Source organism: Coturnix japonica, chromosome 4 (genome assembly GCF_054131305.1).
Source record: "Coturnix japonica strain WE chromosome 4, WE-NBRP24, whole genome shotgun sequence".
Lineage (NCBI taxonomy): Eukaryota > Metazoa > Chordata > Aves > Galliformes > Phasianidae > Coturnix > Coturnix japonica.
Genome location: NC_140666.1, coordinates 62,656,746 through 62,669,441, shown reverse-complemented (window position 1 = coordinate 62,669,441; position 12,696 = coordinate 62,656,746). Strand labels below are relative to the sequence as shown.

The following is a 12,696-nucleotide window of genomic DNA, read 5'->3' as shown; positions in this document are numbered from 1 at the left end:
GAAGCTTTGTGATTGTCATCAGCTGTATAAAATCATTAGGGTGCAGAGCTTGAGAGCATTTCAGGACAGTGTTTTGACCTCCATTAACTTTGGAACTTTGGGTTCCTTCCACATCCTCTAAAGAAAGGGCAGTGGGAAGATGGGATGCTGCTGTTTTTCAGATCAGCTGGGCCTGAAGTGAAGGCTCCAGCCCTCTGCTGGCCCCTCAGGTGGATTCTTCTCTGGGGGCTGTGTCCTTACAACAGCACAGCATGTCAGCGTTGCAGGTACCTCTGCAGAAAGATACCAAATTTTTTCCTTTGCTAACGGACCAGACTTGGGGAGAAAGATGCTTCCCTTGCTGCAGCAATGTGACATGATACAGCCAAGCTTAACTCTCTTCAAATGAGTATCTCATGCTAGAGCTAAGGAAGGGCTGCTGTGAATGTGGGTGAGTTTTCCCCTTGTGTGCTTGCAAGGCACATTGCCACCCACTGAAGACCTCATACCAGAGATTTTGGACCCCCATTGGTCAAAGCTGCTCCAGGGGCAGTGGGCCTAACATCAGTCCTAGAGCCTGCTCATGCCAGGCATATTGTCCCCAATCCATGCTGGTGTCCCCTGGGGGAAACACCTCTCAGGGAGGCATGCTCTGCTGGCTGTGATCTTTCCCAAAGCCACTGGATAGTACACGAGGAGCCAGTGGGGGCTCCTGCTGCTCACCTCACCCCTCCATCCCTGACTGCCTTATTCCCAACCCCTGGACTGCCTCTGGATGTCCCCTTAAGTACCCTCAGAGGTGGTGTGAAAGGCGGTGATGTATAGCCTATTCTAAGGAAAACTGTTCAGAAACTTCCCTGACCTCTTGGCCGAAGAAGAACAAAATAACGTATTAACAAAAACACAGTTGGCTGCCAAAGAAAAGGAGTTCCTGTAAGGACTGAAACAATAAATCTCCTCCATGCTGAACTCCCAGAGGGAGTATGCTGTGTTTCCTCCTGTTCTTTATCAGAGTCCCCAAAATAAGCAGGAATGGGCAGTGACCAGGCACGGTCTCCATGGAGTAATTAGGGCCCACGGCAGTGCACAGGAGCACTCCCTGCCCAGCTGTGTGCGGGAGAGCTGCCTGCCGCCACCCAGCATGGAGCTCCTGGGGACTGCCTGCCTCCTCCTCTCTGCACTCTGTACCTGCGCTCTGGGTCGTAAGTTTTTAGACTTTTTTCAGCTCAGCTTGTCCATGTTTTGCAAGAGGCTTAACTGGCAGGAGTTGGGGGTGGTTTTGTTCAGAGCTATTTGGGAGTTTGGAGGGGTTTTTTATTGCAATGCAGCAGTTGAAAGACCATGTGCAGAAGTAGAAGGCACTTGCTGGTAGCTGAGCTGTATGTGTTCTGAGAAAACTTCCCTACCGTTGTGCTTTTGGTGACAGCTTCCTTTCTGGGCACCGTGGAGTTAGCTCTTCAGTGTGAGGGGAGTTAAAAGCAGTGTATTAACCAGTCTTCTCTGTTCTGTTTTCCTTTGTTGAATTGAAGCATCTGTTGTAGAGAGGGCATAAAGAGGATGTTGAAGGTGTCTATCAGGTTTTGGGAATGATGCTTTTGCGGATTGTGCCTATCCTGGTGGACTCCCCTGGCTCTGTACTAGCAGTAATTTTGGCTGGGGGTGTCTCTTGGGAACAGGCTTGGACTTACCCTCAGAAAAATGGGGTCTTGGGGACATCTATCATGTGCTGAGTAACAAGGGATGCAAGTCTGAGGGCAATACTAGTGTGTATCTTTTTAAACAGTGGTTCTGGGACACACAGATTGAACCAAGCTTGTGTGTGTTACTGGCCAGCCTGACAGATGCTGCTTTTCAGGTGAAGTTATCTAGTAAATCCTGGAATGGTGAGAGAAACTGTAACAATGATGAGAGTCTGTCATCACCTTTGTCAAAGATGCACTTGAAGTTAAATTTGCATTCTATCCATGCTTTAACTTGCCGACCCTGTGGTGTGCACAAGCATAACCAGAGTTGTAGATTGCCTTTAAATGCTTTTGTGAGTCAGAAGTTAAAAATAACACCAGGTTGACTGCTCAGTTAATGAACTTCTGCTCAGATTATGAGGTGAAATCTAGATACGTCTTTTGTGGTGCAGGTTATGTCACTGTCTGGGCTCACCTCTGTTAAAAAACAAACAAACAAAACAATATGTGAGATTTAAAATAATATAGTGCCAGAGAAAGAAATGCTTCTAAAACTATGTTAAGTAAATATGAGCCTTGAATGTCTGCATTTAGGTACTATATTTTCTCTGTCTGCTACTCACAGTAAAAACAGCTTTCCTGTCATTGTTAAACCTTTAATTTCACAACTTCTGAAAAGCAAAGCCGAGCTGGATCAAAAGGAACATATGTAACACAGGAGTCCATAAAGCTTATCGGAAGGCAGCACACAAGGGTGGGAGGAACTCTGTTTTATGCAACCCTTTCTTTAAAAAGGATTTTTCCTCCTCTGTGTGGTATGAGTGGGGGCAGAAATGATGGTGGCGAATAAGCAGATTTCCCATAGGGCACATTTGCTCCATAACTTTGTACTCCACTCAATTCTGATTCTCTAGAAGTGTTTATTTAAATGTTTTATTGCAAGACAATCGTAGTAGTTCTGTTGGTAAACACACATGAGGAAATCAAAAATATATGTTTGGCTCTTTCTGCGTTGTCTAAGTAAAAGAACAGAATCTGATCAAATGTCCTTTATTCTGTGCCGTTTCTAAAACCAAGTAATGAAAGCTGGCAGCCTGGACTTTTCCAGTTTATTACCTGGTAGAGTAGAAACAGTTCCATGTAGTTTTGTTGTCTAACTTAGTCAGACCAAAATCTTTGGATTTCCACTCCTTGTAATCATTGAGGTATTCTGTAAGTCTGGGCTGCAATAGCAGGACCTGATTATCTGGAGAAAGGATGGCTCACAAGGAGGCTGACACCGGCCTCCTGAGTGTGCAGTCTCCCTGCAGCAAAGCATTGCTCCAGTTGCTTAGAAACACCTTTAGAGTTTTAAAATTATGCTCAGTATTTAAAAAAAAAGCAAAAGAAAAGGTCAGGTCACACTCAAGCATTTTAATACTCTCTCTCTCAGGTTTGGGAGCGATTTATCTCAAATCTTGCCGAGACAAACATTGTGTGGGTTTTGTATCCTTTTCACACAGAACACACAAGCTGCCTATCTTTGCATCATCTGCAAGCCATGCAGAGGTGGTATTTCCATTGTGTTTTGCATCTTCAGAGTCCCTCTATTATGGTGGGATCTACCCTCTGCCAGCATGTTACTGGAGCTAGCTTATGTGTAGATGGGGAGGCTGAGGACTTTCTGACAGCCCTTTTCTTCTCCCTGGGCTTTTCCCTATCCTTTAAGAGCAAACTGATGCACTGTAGGCAGGATTTTTTTCCTGATCATATCAAATGCTCTGTTCCAACATATTGCGCTCCATTTTTCCCTGCTCCAAAATGCATCTCAAATAAAAATACTTTCAAGATCAGTTCAGGACATTTCCAGCTTTAAGCAACAGAGAACTAGAATGGGTCTTAATTGCCACAGGTCAGTGACCCGATATAAAAGCTTATCTGCCTTTGTGATGTGTCTGTAGTACATCACAGCTTCTTTCCAGCCTGGGCATCCAGGTTTCTCTCATACACAGATGACAGCAGAAAATATAGGGCTAATGCTCATCTTAGCATCAGCCTAGAGGTGTTTAGGTTCTGCACGCTGCAACATGCTGCCTGGCATTGTGGATGCACCATGGATGAGACTATTAATGTCTGATTAGTGACCCCTGTTGACGGTGAGTAGTGCCTTTGCTGTCCATGAAAGTGACGGCGCTATGAAATAAAGAAAAGGCACTTTTCACTTTGGGAGCAGAAGTTGGCATGGAGAGTCTGGATCTGCTCCTTACACTGCAGGACAACCCTGAACGAGGCACTTCCCAACTCCTTTCCTCTCAGGGGATGCTGTAGTGCTTGGGGTATCACCCTGACCCCATCTCACTGTAGTTATGACAGCCCAAGGTAAGTCCCACCAGAGCAGGGTTCCTGTAGCAAGCGCATTCATTTGCAGTTGCCTGAACTCTGCTTTTCTCAGTGTTAACTAGAGAAGATGAGTAGCCTTCCCTTTTCCACCTCAGCTCACTCATCTTCAAGTCCTTTAGAAAAATAAAATAAAATTCCATACTAACTTAATCATTTTGAGCAGTTAGAATTCCTGAGCAGGTGTTCCCTCTCTCTGGTTATTGTTTGTGGCTGTGCTCTGGGGGAGAACAAAAGTGTGTAAGCTCTCACAGTCAGGTTGCCCTTATCTCTGAAAATGTGAGAAAAGTGAATAGGGTTTAGATAGACAGCTGCCTTTTCATGCTGGAACCCAAACTTGAATGTCTTGAGAGTTTGCCTGTTGTGGAGGGGGGGGGGGAAGTCTTTTACAGATTTTCATCGCTTCTAGCAGTCTGTAAAGAAAACCATGTGTTCTAGCCCCAAACCTGAATGCAAGTTTGCTCCATTTACTGAACTGATGAGCAGATGGCTTAATACCTGCTCAGTAGGAAGAAAGTGAATTGCAGCCAAAATAAATAGCAACTGATAGTGAAAGGCACATTGCCCACAGCCTTCAGCTACAAACCTGGATGCATAACACTATATAACAGACTCAACAATGGTTGTCTCATCTGAAAATGTACAAGTATCTTTTCTTTTTTGTTTAGCTGTTTCTTTCATCTGACTTATAAACAGTCCTCAGTCTTTTCAGATAAAGAGAAAAGATTTGCTGAAGCTTGTATTTTGTCTTGTTTCTCTAAATATTGACCTTGATTTTTGTCTTTTTCAACACCTATTTGGGTACGGTGTGGAAAAACCTGTGATAACACAAATGAAAAATAATATTGACAAAATTTTCAGCCTGAGGAAGGGAGCACTTTGGATTGGTACCTCTTGGTAGCCAGATGAACATTCCAGTCCAAAGGGCAGTCAATACTCACATCAAAGTCCTGTGAAGAAGGCATCATGTCTTTTGTTTCTCATGAGGAGGGTCTTTTTTGTCTGTATTTTCTGCTGAAACAAACTCAAGAAAGACCCTGTAATGGTTTTATTCTGCAATTCTGTAGATCAAGAGAGTGTATTGGATTTATGTATGGGTAGCAGCTGTTTACTTCTAAATCCAAGTCAGGAATTATAGACCTGGTTCTGCCAGAAAATAAACGTTTACTTTTGGGTTCAGCTAGAACTGTAAAAATATGTATCCCAGATTTCATGAGAGAAGTCAGCACCCCAAGTCACACAATGAGCTGCCATGCAGACCATTGCCATATTCAGAAGAGTAGCAATACCTGGCATTTGTCTTGCCAAGGTGTGCTCTTGGATGTCCTGTCGGTGGCACACTGCACCAGGCAGGCCAACCTGCTGGAGGAGACATACTTAGACAAGTCCATGCTTATAGCCGGGTGAGGATTTTCTAACTCTTTTTAAATGGACTGTGGATGCTTGCCTGTCTTTGCTACAGTTGAAAATCCCAACCTGTTTATTGACAGAGTATTTTCACAGCAGATTTTAATCTTTTTCCAATGGCACTAACCTGCACCTGGGTGTTAGCTGCACACTTTAGATAGCAACGCGTCTCAGGTCATTGAAACTGCGGGGCTGGTGGCACATGGTTGTGCATCACATTTATCTGCTGCAACCTTTCTGCCTTGTCTTATCTCTCTCATGAAATTACATGTTTTGCCAGTATGGAAGCACTACCCCCACCTTGCTGTCTGAAGATTTCTACAAGATACATAATCATTTCCAAAGGCACAATCAGTTTGTCTTAATGCCTTGAGTTCCCAGGGTAGTGCTTGGTTTGAGTCAATGTAATCAAATCTTTAGGATTAAATTAATTAAATCCCTGATTATATTAGTGAGACGTTTGTGCTTCCTGAAAATTTCTTCTTTTTTAATCTTCAGCAGGAGATGGATGTTGTACTGGGGCTTGACAGGTTTGGCAAATGAGGTAACAACTAATAAGAATGGCAAAAGATTTGGATTTTAGATAGTGTGAGGAAAACACTGCCAGCATACTTGCTATCCTTGGCCAAGGATTTGCATTACTTTCCTCCGTAAAATGCACTGCTTACTTTTTGAGGCGTGTTTTTATTACAGGAAAAATATTTGAATGACAGGAGTCATTTTTTACTTGTTTTTCCACTTCTCTGCATGCTCAGTGTTGAGCCTTGGCTTTTATTGGAAATACAGTGTTAATGACCTTCTAGACGTGTGTGCGGTGGTATTTATTTTGGTGTGAGGACAACTCTCTTTGGTAGATAATCTACTCTTCCTCATCTTGGCATGGATTATATATCACACCAATATAGGTAAGGTAAATATCAGTGTTTGTGGACTCATTCAAATGCTGTGGAAGCAAAAATACCACCACGTGTTATTAGGTGAAATGGGGAAAAGTCAACGACTGATCTGTCAAGAAAGAGAAATTCAAGCATTTTCAGCGTAGATTGTGGGCTACTCCATGCCTGGGTCTGAGGGACGGTTTAGGGAATAATTCATAGATGATGCTTCCACTGTCATTCAGGGTTCCCAAAAGCAAAGGTACTGCCCCACAGTCACAGTTGTTGTCCATCTCCCCCAGTTCCTGCAGGTAGTCATAAAGGCAGAAACTGAAGGAAGTATTTGGGGCCAGCATAGGTCTTGGTAGTTTTTACTCATTTATGCAAAGGGCTGATGAAATTTATTCTTGGAAAAAATGGAATTCTTTGATTATGGAGATTTTTGGACATTGTACAGCATTTAACTCTGTATTGCCAAAAAGCACATAGGTCTTGGAAATGATATACTCTGAGCACTGCAAAGCTGGATGCCCAGAAATCTTGTTACGGTTGAGCACCTTTAGGTTCCCTTTGATAAGACTTTTCTTACAGGAGAAAGTTGTTACAGTGCATTAATGTTTTTATTGTGGTTCAGAAGGCAGCAAATGTATTTACTATACAGTGGGCTTCCCTTGGAACAACTCACTAACATAGTTTCCAGCATGTAACAGAAGGAAGAACTTGCTGACGATAAATGCCAAAGAGCCCTGTACATGACATATGCCTAAGACAGAGCATAGCATAGCACAGGTATTAGAGGTGAAAGCTGATGAGTGCAGGAGTTCTTATTTTTGTTCTCAGCATTTTTTATCTACTCTGGTTCAAATGGCTTTAGCATATCCATTATTTCCCTCTGCATGCTGCTACCTGTGCAAATAGAATTGTGCAGTCAGTGCCTCTCCATGCTGCTGGCTTTAAGTGAACTAGCACACAATTTACCTTACATGTTTTATGACCCATTCTTGCAGTGTGCCATTTGCTTTGTCACCCCAACTGCTTTCACCTGGCCTTTCCACTAACTGGTACAAGACACTATTTTCAAGGACTAACACTGGAAAATGAGGGTTGATCACTTAAGGAAAAAATGGTCAAGTGAGAAGGGTTTGAAAAGGATGTGATAATTGATTTGCGATAGTCATAATTATAGTGAATGAGGTTGCACTGGTGTTGCCCATAAAAGTTCAAGAGGCATCTACAACTGTACTCCAGTCCCCATTTTGGACATTCCCCTTGGAGCACTCAGTACCACTCAGACTGTGTGTTGGACGTTCTGAAGATGTGAGGAAGGAACTGCGTGAATGTGGAACTATGCTGGGATGGAAGCAATGTACAGTGTTTCCACAGGAATTTTATGGCTCCTGATGCTGCAGATGCTCTCGGAGCACTGCCAGGAGCAGAGCATGGGCGGCTGTGGCTGAAGCCAATGCAGGGCTGGTCCCGGATGTGCTAAAAATGACTACATGGCAGCAGAGGCTGCAGTGGCCCTTTCCTGATCTGTAAATTACTCACATTGCTGGAGATTTACTTGAGTAGCCAACACTGGGCTGAGGAAACACAGAGCACAATAATTATGACTTTGCGTATGGGGGGGGAAGAACTGCCTGTCCACCCAGGCTACACTTCCCCTCACACTCCTTCGTGTCTGCCCTACCCCAGCACGCCCTTCCTGGGAAACAAAAATAGGCCTGCAAATGGCACAGTGAGAGCACAGCACCACGAGCATCAACGTCTTGCTCTTTCCTGTGCAGGGCAAAGGCTCTCCTTTTATCGTTTTTCTTTCTCTATTCAGCAATGCACGGCAAGCATAAAGCTCTTTCTGATATAAAAGTGCATTCATTGAAGGCATTTAAAAACTGATTTAGCATGACTAATGCAGGGGGGTGGCAGTTTGTTTTTCATCCTATATCATAACCCTCAGTAACTCTTACCTTTTATCTTACACAGAGATGGGCAAATACATCACCATCAAAGGGTGACAGTCTACTGCTTTAAACAGCTTTAAAGGGCTTAATTAAAACCTTTTAAATAGGTTTAGCAAGTTTAAATAAAGAGAAGCATGGAGTCTTTGTCCAAGCAGGCTGGAGTGCTGATGAGCATGCTGAGCACAGTTATTACTTTATGGAGTGCAAATGACATTCTCGTTCCTCTTCAGCACATGGCACTGAAGATATCCACCAGGCTTCACACAGGAGCAGAAAATGCACTGAGGAAGCTTGCAGTTAGGAGGGCTTGGTTGTGGGAGTTTGTGCTTCTGTTACATACAAAACCAAGAAACTGGCCCAGACTTTGGTGGCCACGCATGCAATGCAAGGGCCAAAGTTTCATTTCCTGCCTCTGTTCTGCTCCCACTGAGAGAAATGGCTGTGGCTCCCTCCCTTTCCTTCCTCCCTTCTGTGACAGCAGCGTGCTCAGGAGCCCCACTGGAGGAGGAAAAGGCTGAACCTTAGCAGATCTCAGCATGTGTTGTGCGTGCCGTTAGTGTGCTGCTGAGAGATGTGAATGAAAGAGGGGCAGCAGGAAACAGGGCCTCCCTCCCTGTATTTTGCTTTTAGCACTGCCTTTAGCATCTGACTTCACCTCACAGGGCTTTACCTCAAATGTGACCAATGGTGCATTGCTCAGAGACAGTGTTGTCCTTCTGGTCAGTGCAGTAAGGTTCTCAGGACAGAAAGCAGCAGGCTGGAGAAATGCTTTTCAGTCCTGACACAAATCAGTGTTGTTTGGTTTTTGGAGAAGTGTCGTCTCATAATTTCTGTGTTAACAGAATATTTCTGATGAAAGTGGAGGATCTTAGGATTTTGCCACATGATGTAAAGTTCTCTGCCCTTAGAGCCACACGTCTTGAACCTGCAGTTTTCTTGGCAATGCATTTCTGTTCGTACTAAGTAGCAGTGTGGAATGTGGCAGATTAAGTACCAGAAGCTTCACCTAAACTAATTAAACTGCATTGTCCCACACAGCCTTACTGCAAAGGCTGTGCTGGGCTGTAGAAAGCCCATGTGGAAGGCTTCTTTTTGTATTGGGAGTTAAAGCCTGTGCTTGACCCCTAAATTTAATGTATTTGTGTGCATTTGGGTTCAGTTTGGATGTCTTGAGCGAAGTCTGAGCAGGTCCAGAACTTGTTTTGGCTGCCTGCATGTGGGAGTGATGTTGGTGCAATGGGAGGTTGGCAGCAGATGGACAACTCATTCGGGCAGAGCATTTTCTTCTTTGGAGGATGCTACACAAAAGTGCACTACAAAAGAAGAGAAATATATCTCAAGATTTCAGGCAGAAGGTAGTGAAGCAGGGAAGTGAGATGGATAAGGAGAGAAAACAAATAAGAGTAGTAAGAGAACTACACTGAGTCTGGAGGAAAAAAAAACAACAAACACAGTTAAGAGAATAAAGAGATGAAGCAGCAATAAATGAGAACCAAAGAGAAAATTTAATAAACAACACAGCTCAGAGGTAAGAGTGAGGAGGTTGTATAAGCTGTTTGGCAGCAGCAGTTTGTGGGGAGCTCTGAGAACGTTGGGACCAGCTCATGTTCTAGGCTGGCTTTGCCTTCCTGCAGCAGGGAGGTGAGGCAGACAGCCTGCCCATGGGGCAGATGGAGCAGCCATACAAATAGCACTTGATGGCTGTGGGGGTACTGTGTGCTATCTGGGAAAAGGCCATGATCTGTTTCTGCCAATGTGGAGAGACAAAGCAAGAAAGCAATCTGGACTTCTGCATATCTTGTGCACAATTGCAAAGTCCCAGGGTCAGACAGACAAACATAAAATGGAAAACACCACCTGCAGATTCCACAGTATAGCCTTGAAGCAGAGAAACAGCACATAAGAGCACTGAAAACCTGGAATGTTTCTAGTCCAAATTTCCCGTCTGTTACCTCTAGTTTAATCTTCAGCAGTTGCAATGACAAGCTTATTCTTTTGCTTTTCTTGCCACCCCTTACCTGCACGAATGCTGCTATCATAACTTCCATTGATCTTTTCCTCTCTAGTCTAAAACAAATGCAATTCTCATCATTCTTCCCAAGAGGTCTTTTCTTCCTAGACTCCTGATGGTTTCTACAGTCCATTACCCACTTGCTCCTCAGCCTGATCCCCAAGCTGGACCTATATCTTCAGCTGTGGCTACACCAGGGCTCATCTAAATGTGGAAGGGTGTTCAATACCAACATATCCCTATCAGCCTAGTGCAAGACCAGATCTTTAAAAGTTCAAACTTGAGTTAAATACAAGCTATTTCTGTGGGGATATTGACTTTTCCAATAAAAATTATTTTTTAATCAGATTTAGATACCAAAGCAGCCAGCACTGAGTAATGGAATATATTCAAGACATATTTTGAATAAGTCATTTATATTTAAAAGTGTTTACATTTTGATTTTTCACCATTCACTTTCATATTACCTGTTTCACGAGGCATTTAAAGCTTAGTGCTTTGTGTCCTGTAGTAGCTCGTAGCACACTAACAGCACTGCTGATGGAATATCATGCAGTCTTGCCTGCTTTTTTTCCCCCTGTACTTATTGAAGCAATAGCAGGTGCCTAGTTAACTGAAGTTAAAACTTCTTATCTTAGTTTTCCCTGTGCAGAGTTGAAAATAATGAGATAGAGAGAGGGAAGAGCTGGTGAGAGCTCTGAGCTCAGACCTTGGAAGTGGAAGCCCACATCAAACACTACAGCTTGAGGACAGCTGTGACCACTGGTCAGCTCTGGCTGAGCTCAGGAACTTTGGAACTTTTGAAGAAAGGATGTTAGCTCAGAGTTTCAGCCGGATTATTCTTAGATCCTATTTGAAGACCAGGTACAAATGGATTTACTATTGTTTTAATTTTAGAACAAATGAACTGTCTAAATCTAAGCCAGGGAGGACAATAAAGGCACATCCTCTGAATCTGAATGAGAAAAAAAACAATTACGGTTTCTCTTTCCTCAGATTGGCCTTTTGGTCAGAGGTCAAATGTTTATTGAGCTCTTCTCATTCCTTCATATCTTTTCCTGCTGCCCTTTTGTCTCACTGTCTCTGGGCCTTCCTGCCCAGACCTCCCATCTTCTTCCTGCCTTCTTATCTTCCTTCCACTTCTGATTTCTTCTCGCCTAGCTCTCTACTTTTAGACATGCTTTTCCTTTTCTGTGTGGATCTCCCACTGACAGCAAGCACACCGCTCTTTAATCTACCTCTTGTTGCATCTTAGCCCTTTCGTCACACATCCTTCAGGCACAGGACTTTGCAGGGCACTGACACACCTCTGGCCAAGAGAAGAGAAGGGGCTGTGTGAGGGAGCTGCTACCAAGGACGTGGAAGAGTTTCTCAAATAGCTGCATCTAAATTAGTCTAAAACTGTGCCGTTGTAACTTGTTCTTCATTTGAGGCCACAGACAATCTGACATGAGCAGAAAAACTAATATTCCTCTCTTTTCATCAAGCAACGGTCAGCCTCTATTAGGCCAAAGTTCCACTCTCGATCATTTATAATCCCTTGTTTTTCTTCTTAACATAGCAAATAAAAACATTATAATTTACCATCTATCTCTACTTTTAATCAACTGATGTCCCCCAAATCTTTGCTAACTTTAAGCATTTCTGCGTGTTGCTTTCATCATGTTTGTAAAGTATACTTATTTATCCACCATTTAAGGCAGCAATTAATTCATAAGGCTTCACTATTTTCTACTCTGCTGATCTAGTTTATCTCTGTGACAAAATCATCAACTTGTGGTTTGTATCAAAGCTGCAAATTAAGTTGGTTTACGTATATATGTTTAGTTTTGATTTCTTTAAGTTTTGCTCATAAAGCATTGCAGTGGTCTTTCCACAAGGCCTTGCTGACTTAGAGAAGGAGCTGATGGGCCAGTGACTGCCTTCAGCTGATGTCACAGACATTGTAGTTACTGGGAGATATTCTGCTGAGCCATGTGAAGTGTGTGCTTTGTTGTGAGAACATTCTGATTTGGAGCTATGGCCTTGTATGGGGGGCAATGGTAGCTTTGTCACAAGATCTTAATGACAACAAAGAGGAGAAATATTCAACATTCAGGGTATCTCCCTAAACAATGCCGCTTTTTGGTTTGCTTGGGTAAAATTTGTCTTCAGATATTTCACATGAGGAATATGAAGCATTATTTATATGCTTCATATTCATATTCACTGGGTAACTAAACTGCAGAAAAACAGTATTTTAGATGCTCTTTGCAAGGGTCTGAGCTTGGCCTGACTGCATTCGTGCAGTGGGAAGCAGGCCTGTAGGGAACCAGTGAACAAGTGCATTAGATATTTTTCTCCTGTATTAGATTTGTGACTCTGGCAAGCCTCGGCTGGAGCTCGTGAAATGTTAACAGAGCACA

The 12,696-nt window shown here is 43.3% G+C and overlaps 1 protein-coding gene across 1 annotated transcript in view; it reads left to right on the top strand.

Annotated features, from left to right (window-relative positions):
- The first annotated feature begins 912 nt into the window (after positions 1–912).
- The window catches only part of EMCN (endomucin), a 43,486-nt gene continuing 31,702 nt past the window's right edge, over positions 913–12,696 (top strand). The window contains 1 exon segment of the mRNA XM_015862125.3: positions 913–1,181. Coding sequence (XP_015717611.2) covers positions 941–1,181 — 241 coding nt within the window. The 5' untranslated portion in view covers positions 913–940.